The following is a 9,654-nucleotide window of genomic DNA, read 5'->3' as shown; positions in this document are numbered from 1 at the left end:
GAGGCTGAGGTAGGTGGATCACCTGACATCAGGAGTTCGAGACTAGCCTGGCCAACATGGTGAAACCCCGTCTCTACTGAAAATACAAAAATTAGCTGGGCACGGTGGCGTGAGCCTGTAGTCCCAACTACTTGGGAGGCTGAGGCAGGAGAATCGCTTGAACCTGGGAGGCGGAGGTTGCAGTGAGCCAAGCTCATACCATTGCACTCCAGCCTGGGCAACAAAAGCGAGACTCCATCTCAAAAAAAAAAAAAAAGAGAGAGAGAGAGAATGAGGCAGAGTCCATTCCTTAAGGCACTCGTGTGGGCAGGTTCCCAAGACTCAGATATGGTCAGTTAGGGCCAAAGGGGATATGAGACTCCAGAGCAATACCAAAGGTCAGTCCTCAGAAAGGGGACACGAGGCCAAAGCTAGGCCAGCAACTGGGAATTGGGAAAGCACTTCTTACATTTCTCTTGCTTAAGGTGAAGACCGGTCCTACAAATAAGATCAAGGTTAAGCCTATGTGGACCCAGCGGTGAAGGAAGGTAGGTTGCAAAGGTTGAGAATCAGGGAGAACCAGACAAAGAAGCTGAGATGGTTGCTTCGTCACAAAAAAGGTTGCTACGGGCTCTGGGAAACCCAACACAGACTGGGTGTGGTGGCTTACACCTGTAACCCCAGCACTTTGGGAGGCTGAGGTGGGCAGATCACCTGAAGCCAGGAGTTCAAAACCAGCCTGGCCAACATGGCGAAACCTTGTCTCTACTAAAAATACAAAAATTAGCTGGGTGCCGTGGCGTGCGCCTGTAATCCCAGCTACTCGGGAGGCTGAGGTCAGAGAATAGCTTGGACCTGGGAGGTGGAGGTTACAGTGAGCCGAGATGACGCCACTGTACTCCAGCCTATGTGACACAGTGAGACTTGGAAGGAAGGAAGGAAGGAAGGAAGGAAGGAAGGAAGGAAGGAAGGAAGGAAGCCCGCCCAACACTAGTTGTATGAATAGGATTTTTATTAATGGTATCTGGTCTGTGGCTACAATGTTATATTTTGCAGTGCTTGACACATTTTTTACCATTGAGATGTTTATGGAAGAAAGTTTGAATTTGCTGCCAGGCATCTACCTGCGCCTTTGAGTGAGCCTTTGGCTCACCTCCATAGAATACTGCCTCACCCAAAACAGCATGCACAGAGGCTCTAGAAGGAGGAAAATAAGGTGGGTCAATACAGTGACCTGTTTCTGGGTAACAGATTATCTGGGGTCTTTCTTTCCCGTGAGCTTGTAGCCTTTCAGAGGCTATCTGAGCGTAGAATTCACTCTTCCAGTTTTGATCATCCATGCCAACAATAAACAGGAAGGGCCCCTGGGCCTTTTCCAATGGAATAAGACTTTGGTGATTGTGTTCCTCCAGTGGATTGCTCCAAGTGTCCATAAAAGTGAGAAATCCTGACTTAGTGATTTTTACTTTTCCTAGATCATCGACAAGTTTAGGAATAATCATATCCTTGTAATGTAGAGGAGTTATTGTGTTGGCTACACAGGCATTGATAAGAACAGTGGCTGTGATGCCCTTCAAGAAAGAAGCCATTGAGAGACACAGGTCACCTCCTTTGGAAAATCCAAGAAGCCCAATACTAGGACCTTTCACCTGTTGAGGAAAAAGAGAAGGAAACAAGCTTAGAGTTCACAAATGGAGGACACAGACAGTGATTTTACATTCTCCAAGTAGCTTTCTTTCTTTTTTTTTTTTTCTTTTTTGAGATGGAGTCTCACTCTGTCACCCAGGCTGGAGTGCAGTGGTGCAATCTTGGCTCACTGCAACTTGCGCCTCCCGGGTTCAAGCGATTCTCCTGCCTTAGCCTCCCGAGTAGCTGGGATTACAGGTGCCCGCCATCACGCCTGGCTAATTTTTGTATTTTTAGTAGAGACAGGGTTTCACCATGTTGATCAGGCTGGTCTCAAACTTCTGACATCAAGTGATCCACCTGCCTTGGCCTCCCAAAGTGCTGGGATTATAGGCATGAGCCACCATGCCCTGACAGTAGCTTTCTTAACTATCATTTGCTTTCCTTCCTTATCCAACAATCTGCAAAGTTCAAATATGTCTTCTAGTAAGCAAATCAACTGATTTCCTAGTAATGGATCATCCCCTAATATTTATGAGGACTGGGTCAGGAGTATACACAGAGGCCCAGACACACGATACCAAAATATTTCAAAATTATAAATCAAATGAACAAACTGTTAAATACAGTATATTATTTTCTTCTGCCTTGATAAATATACCACCGTAACAATTCATAAGGTCAGGCTCAAATTTAAAATCTTGGAATCCACTGGAGTTCTGTACTGGAATGTGACATACAGGAGAGGCCTGCCCCTGGGCCCTGCACCACACTCCTTCTCTTCCATCACTGGCTCCTTCATGGACCTTAAGGGGCCTCTCACACATGTGTGTGGACACCCCAGCCTGCATGTTTAAGGCCTAGGTATATACACATTGATGAACCCAGAAAAGAGGCTTAGGGCCTGGAAGCAGGATCAGAGCTGTTTGGCAGAGAATTCTGGGGTGCCAGATCCCAAGAGCATTGGGGGTTATAGGGGAAAGAACCCTGAAGAACATCTTATATCTTAACATTAGAATGTCTGGGTCTCTTTAAACTTGGATGATAACAAAGAGTATATATCATTCAATTTTTAGTTATACCAAAATTTTTCGTCGTCGTGGTTGCTGGGTTTTTTTTTTTTTTTTTTTTGAGATGGGGTTTAACTCTTGTTGCCCAGTCTGGAATACAATGGTGTAATCTCGACTCACTGCAACCTCTGCCTCCTGGGTTCCAGCAATTATCCTGCCTCAGCCTCCCGAGTAGCTGGGATTACAGGTGTGCACCACCATGCCCAACTAATTTTTGTATTTTTAGTAGAGACGGGGTTTCATCATGTTGGCCAGGCTGGTCTCGATCTCCTGACCTCAAGTGATCCGCTCGCCTCTGCCTCCCAAAGTGCTGGGATTACAGGCGTGAGCCACCGCGCCCGGCCCAAAATGTTTTAATTAATTGATTATTTCTGTTATCAGATAAGGACTTTCTGTACAAAACCATAATACCATTATCATACCCAACAAAATTAATAATGATTACTTCATATAATCAAATATACCATTCTTATTCAAATGTCTCCAGTTGTCTCAAAAAATATCTCTTTATGGTCATTTTCTCTATATACATTTATGTTAATCTTATTAACATAAAATTGAACTCCAGAGAGAGTAACTGCTTTATTCAGAATCATAAGGCCACTCTGTGGTAGACACAGAGCCAGAACTCTTTTTAGTCCTGTGCTCTTTGAATTTTGGTACACAATTACAAAGACAACTAAATAGTCAAGTCTTAAGGGATTAGAGAGAGATGGGAGAAAATGGAAATAATAATCCTAGTATAAAAACTTCTTTTGAGACAGGGGTCTCACTAAATGTTGCCCAGGCTGGTCTTGAACTCCTGGAGTCAAGCAATCCCTCAGCCTCAGCCTCCCAGGTAGCTGGGACTACAGGTGCACATCACCATGCCCAGCTTCCATCCTAGTAATTTTTGAAGGAGACTTGGTATCTCCTGGCATGTTTCTAGTTCCCAGTGTTGGGATTCCGCCCTGCGTCAGCTCTACCCCCTCTCTTCTACACTCAGGTGATCACCAGAACACACCTCTGGATGCTGCAGCATCAAGTCCACGGCTTCTTCAAAGTACTCCAGATGTACATCATTCAGATCTGCAGGGAGGTCTTCAAATCTGAAATAAGCCAGGGCAAGCACAGCAAAACCGTGTCCGGCCAGGAGGCTGGCCCTGTATTCACAAAGGCCACCGCCACTCCCAAACAGATCAATGACCCCAGGAAAGGGCCCCTTGCCTGGAGAACATCACAAATCACAAGGAGCTTTAGAGTCTCAAAAGACAGCAAGCAAACAAGTTTTTGAAGCCAAGGAGATTGGGGGTAGACAGATTGGCAGAAAAAGAACAAAATGTCTTTTTTTCTCAAACAATAATAATAATATAGAGGGATAAAAAACTGCATATTGGGTACAATGTACACTACTCAGGTGACAGGTGCACTAAAATCTCAGTGTTCATCACTGTACAGTTCGTCCATGTAACCCCAAACCACTTGTACACCAAAAGGTATTGAAATTAATTTTGTTTTTGACAGTCTCACTCTGTCGCCCAGGCTGAAGTGCAGTGGCGCAATCTTGGCTCACTGCAACCTCTGCCTCCTGGGTTCAAGCAATTCTCCTGCCTCAGCCTCCCAAGTAGCTGGAATTACAGGCATGCACCAGACACCCAGCTAATTTTTTTGTATTTTCAGTAGAGATGGGTTTTGCCATGTTGGCCAGGTTGGTCTTGAACTCCTGACCTCAGGTGATCTGCCCACCTTGGCCTCCCAAAGTGCTGGGATTACAGGCATGAGCCACCGCAACCGGCCTAAAAATTTTTAATGATATAAATTATTATCACACCACTGCACTCCAGCCTGGGCGACAGAGCAAGACTCTGTCTCAATAATAATAATAATAATAATAATAGAAATTATTTTCACAAACAAAAATAAACCAAGTTAGAAATAACAAAATGAGGCCAGGCGTGGTGGTTCATGCCTATAATCTCAGTGCTCTGGGAGGTCAAGATAAGAGGATCACTTGAGGCTGGGAATTCAAGACCAGCCTGGGCAACATAACAAGACCCCTGTCTCTACAAAAAATTTTAAAAAACTAGTTGGGCATGATGGCACATGCCTATAGTCTTAGCTACTCAGGAGGCAGAGGCGGGAGGATCATCTGAGCCTAAGAGTTCTAGTTTGTGGTGAGCTATGATCACACCACTGCACTGTAGCCTGTAGATCACTGTAACCTTGACTCCCTGGGCTCGAGTGACCCTCCAGCCTCAAGTAGCTACCCTCCCAAATAGCTAGGCCCCATTTTTAATTTTTTGTAGAAACAGGGTCTCACTATGCTGCCTGGGCTAGTCTCGAACTCCTGGCCTCAAGCAATCCTCCCATCGCAATGCTCCCACCTTGGCCTCTTCAAGTTCTGGGATTTTAAGTGTGAGCCACTGCACTCAGCCTGTTTTTTTTTTTGCTTGTTTGTTTTTTTGTTTTTGTTTTTCTTGAGACAGGGTTTCACTCTTGTTGCCCAGGCTGCAGTGCAATGGTGTGATCTCACCTCACTGCAACCTCTGTCTCCCCCCAGGTTCAAGCGATTCTCCTGCCTCAGCCTCCCAAGTAGCTGGGATTACAGGTATGTGCCACCACACCAGGCAAATTTTGTATTTTTAGTAGAGATGGGGTTTCACCATGTTGGTCAGGCTGGTCTCAAACTCCTGACCTCAGGTGATCCGCCTACCTCAGCCTCCCGAAGTGTTGGGATTATAGGCGTGAGCCACTGTGCCCAGCCTTGTTTGTTTCTTTTTGTTTCGTTTGTTTTTTGTTTTCTATCAGACAGAGTCTCTCTCCGTTGCCCAGGCTGGAGTGATGTGGTATGATCTCGGCTCACTGCAACCTCTGCCTCCTGAGTTCAAGTAATTCTCCTGCCTCAGCCTCCCAAGTAGCTGGGATGACAGGCGCCCGCCACCATGCCCAGCTATTTTTTTGTATTTTTAGTAGAGACGAGGTTTCACCATCTTCTCCAGGCTGGTCTTGAACTCCTGACCTCGTGATCCACCCACCTCAGCCTCCCAAAGTGCTGGGATTAGAGGCATTAGCCCCTATGCCTGGCCACCTTGTTTGTTTTTAATGAAAGGTTTTAGTTGATTCTTAGTATATGTTGTTTTTCTTTTTTTTTGTTTTGTTTTTTTTGAGACAGGGCCTCGCTCTGTTGCCTAGGCTGAAGTCTAGTGGCGTGCGTGATCTTGGCTCACTGCAACCTCGGCCTCTCAGGTTCAAGCAATTCTCTCACCTCAGCCTCCCTAGTAGCTGGGACTACATGTGTGAGCCACTATGCCTGGCTAATTTTTTTTGTATTATATTATTAGTAGAGGTGGGGTTTTGCCATGTTGGCCAGGCTGGTCTTGAACTCCTGGCCTCAAGTGATCCACCCACCTCAGCCTCCCAAAGTGCTAGGATTACAGGTGTAAGCCACTGTGCCTGGCCCAGACACTATGATTTATTGAACTCCTACTATAACCTTGCAAAAGCCTCTAGGAACATGGATATTTAGAAACCTGTAAGACCCAATTCCAGCCCCAGGAATTCACAGTGTAGTGGGCAGCCACAAGTTAAGGCTAAGAATTGCTGAAGAGCCGTAAAAATAAAGCAAGTTTTCTTGTTTTTGGAGAATCATCACAGAATTCAGTTTAAGGATTCTGTGTGCTGTTGCAACTCTAGAATTTTTTGTTGTTGTTGCTGTTTGAGGCAGGGTTTCGCTCTGGTGTCCAGGCTGGAATGCAGTGGCGTGATCTCGGCTCACTGCAACCTCTACTTCCTGATATCAAACAATCCTCCCACCTCAGCCTCCCAAGCAGCTGAGACTACAGGCGTGCACCACCATGCCTGCCTCAATTTTTTTTTTTTTTTTTTTTTTTAGAGACAGAGTTTCACCATGTTACCCAGGCTGGTCTTGAACTCCTGGGCTCAAGTGATCTGCCCACCTCAGCCTCCCAAAGTGCTGGGATTACAGGCCTGAGCCACTGTGCCCGGCTCAGCATTTTTATATGGTAGAGGTTTAAGTCAGGAATTTAGTTAGAAGGGATTAATCAGGAGCCTTCTTTCTGGGCTACCTTTACCTAGCAAATATCTTGTGTTTACTTAGACTAGGGTTCCTCAACCTCAGTAGTACAGATACTTTGAGCAAGACAATTCTTTGTTCTGGCCGTTGTCCCGTGCATTGTGGAATGTTTAGCAGCATCCCTGGCCTCTGCCTGCTAGATGCCAATAGCACCTCTCCCTTCAGGAATGACAACCACAAATGTCTCCAGATATTGCCAAATTTCCCCCAGGGAAGGCGGCAAAATCACTGCAGGTTGAGAACCAAGTACAGCAATGTTTATGATAGAAGGGAGAGGACTGTCAGGCAGTTTTGTGTGTGTTTTTAAACAATTAAAGGGTATTGCCACTATTGTGGATTTTAGCTTCTTTGGAAGTTTGATGTGAACTGAGGCAAAAATCATTCTTGCACATCAGCTTAAGGTTTTGCCCATATCGTATTCAAACAAAACCACACGGCTGGCACATAGTGGCTCTCAATAAATATATAATAAGTTGAATGCACTATTCAGCACAGAGCGAAAGTGGCAGTGCCTCCAGGGAGGGACGTGAAACTTAAAAAAGAAAGACTGGAGCAGCTACTCAGGAGGCTGAGGCGAGAAGACTTGAGCCCAGGAGTTCGAGGCTGCAGTGTAAGCTACGATCCAGCCACGGCACTCCAGCCTGGGCAACAGTGGGAGCCCAGAGACTCAGAATCCATGACAGACTCTGGAGCGAAGGAAAAAGTTCAGGGATGTTCCACAATCACGTGATTCCCAGGACACGAAAGGGGCAGGTGGGGGTCGCAGAGCTCGACCAAGTTTTGGGCAGACTACTCACCCGGCGGCAGGAAGAGCGCGGCGCGCACCCGGCCCGCGCGCACCGGCTCCCGCCGCACCCCCAGCTGGAGAAAGTCGCGCTTGTTCTGCGCCCTGCACAGCAGCCGCCCGGGCTCAGGGCCGTGGCCGTCCAGCACTTCCAGCTCCACGGCGAAGGGCGTCCGCACGTCGCGCTTCACCAGCCGCACCAAGGCTTTCTTGGGCTCCAACGCCCAGAGCAGCCCCATGGGCTCGAGCCCCGCGAAGCTGCCGCCCAGCGCGGGCGCGCGCTCCAGGTCCAGCTCGCCGCGGGCGTCGGCGCGGTAGCGCGCGTGGGCTCGGAAGAGCGCGCCCTTCTCGTCGTGCAGGGACGCGCGCAGCGTGACCCGCTGCTCCGGGGCCAGGCCGCGCACGGCGATGCGCACGGGCTCGTCCCAGCAGCAGCGGCCCGCGGGCTCCAGGATCAGCGTCGCTGCCATCCCGACCTGGGTAGAAGAGGGACGACTCAGCTCCCCAGAGTCAGTGGGCGGGCCTGGCGGCTTTGCCCGGTGCTTGAAAGGAGTCGAGGGCGGAACCCTTAACACTACTCCCATTGGTTGGACTTGGGGACAGGCTCCAGGCCGCTGCGTGGAGCGCCTAGAATTTGTGCAAATACACCGGTGTCCCAAATGAAGGAGTATCTGTTGAAATAAGAGTTAATGACCAATCCGGCCGGGCGCGGTGGCTCATGGGAAGGGGGCAGTCTGATAGGAGATGTAATCCTAGAATTTTGGGAGGCCCAGGTGGGTGGATCACACTGGAGGTTAGGAGTTCGAGACCAGCCTGACCAACACAATGAAACCCCATCTCTACTAAAAATACAGAATAGCCAGGTGTGGTGGCGCATGCCTGTAATCCCGGCTACTTGGGAGGCTGAGGCAGGAGAATTGCTTGAACCCAGGAGGCAGAGGTTGCACTGAGCCAAGATCGCACCATTGTACTCCAGTCTGGGCAACCAGGGCAAAACTCCGTCTGGGGGAAAAAAAAAAAAAAAAAGAGAGCGAGTTAGTGGCTATTCCTTATTCCTGCAATCCAATGTGGTGAGTGTCGAAATAGAGGCACAAAAACCACTGAGAACTAAAGGACTGAGAGAGATACAGTTCAAGAATCTAGATTTTGAAAAAGCATCCCAGGTGATTGTTCTCAGGTGACCCCTTGGAGAAACATGGTCGTAATCCATCCTTCACCCCTCAGTCCCTTACCAAGCCTTTTTTCCAGAGCTAATGGTACCTGGAGCAAAGCTGATGTTTAGGGAGGCAGACCTAGCCGAGTTCCGGTCTGACCCTGATCCTTAATATTAATACCTGGTGATCTTTAGCAAGAAACATAACCCTCTAAATATCAGTTTTCTTATCTGAAAAGGCTTATTGTGACCATTAAATGCGCTAATGTGTAAAAACACCACTGACACAGCTGTAGGGTTAGTACCCGGTGAAAGTTTTGTTTCTTATCTCACAAATCTAATCACTGGCAGAGTCCCTTTTGGGTTGTGTGCATACAGAGTTCTGGCAATAAGCAAGTGGCACTCTCAGCCTGTGTAATTGAGGAGAGTTTTATAAAGGTACTATCTACAAAGGCATGGGCAAGATTCAGAAACAAAAACAATGAAACAAGATTTGGTGTAGAACCCTGAATCTGAAGGTTCAAGGGAAGGGGGCAGTCTGATAGGAGATGTAGCTTTTCTAGAAGGAACCTATGGTTTGTGGCAGGAAGGAGGAGACTATAATATCCCTTGACTCTCCTCTTGTTTTTCATTATCTTGCTAATGCCTCTCTTTGGCCAAACCCAACCACACAGCTCAGTCTAGCTGGGAACATAGCAGGGTGGAGAAGGAAGAAGAGCATATAGTGATGGCCAGCTCAGTAAACATGTATACACTGAGCAAAAAGGTATTAGACTATATGAAGCAAGTTCACTGTATGCTGGTTACCAACTTGTCTGAGTCCAGTGAGAAAACACATTCATATATTTAATACAACAATTTACATGAACCGGATTTATTACTTACAGATAGGCAGCAAAGAATGACAGAAGCCTAAGAATCATTGGAAACCAGTCCCCCAAGACTCAGGAATGCTGCCTGGGTGATGGAG

The 9,654-nt window shown here is 47.4% G+C and overlaps 1 protein-coding gene across 1 annotated transcript; it reads right to left on the bottom strand.

Annotated features, from left to right (window-relative positions):
• Positions 1 to 973: 973 nt before the first annotated feature.
• On the bottom strand, positions 974 to 4,027 carry LOC112629016 (putative acyl-coenzyme A thioesterase 6). Its single transcript, XM_025392440.1, has 2 exons — positions 3,679 to 4,027; positions 974 to 1,628 (listed from the first exon to the last, which is right to left on the bottom strand). The coding sequence occupies exons 1-2, from the start codon at positions 3,694 to 3,696 to the stop codon at positions 1,023 to 1,025; spliced, it is 624 nt and encodes a 207-aa protein (XP_025248225.1). The 5' UTR covers positions 3,697 to 4,027; the 3' UTR covers positions 974 to 1,022.
• Positions 4,028 to 9,654: the final 5,627 nt, after the last annotated feature.

This window comes from Theropithecus gelada, chromosome 7b, assembly GCF_003255815.1.
Source record: "Theropithecus gelada isolate Dixy chromosome 7b, Tgel_1.0, whole genome shotgun sequence".
In the NCBI taxonomy this organism is placed as follows: Eukaryota; Metazoa; Chordata; class Mammalia; order Primates; family Cercopithecidae; genus Theropithecus; species Theropithecus gelada.
This window is presented reverse-complemented; position numbering and strand designations above follow the sequence as displayed.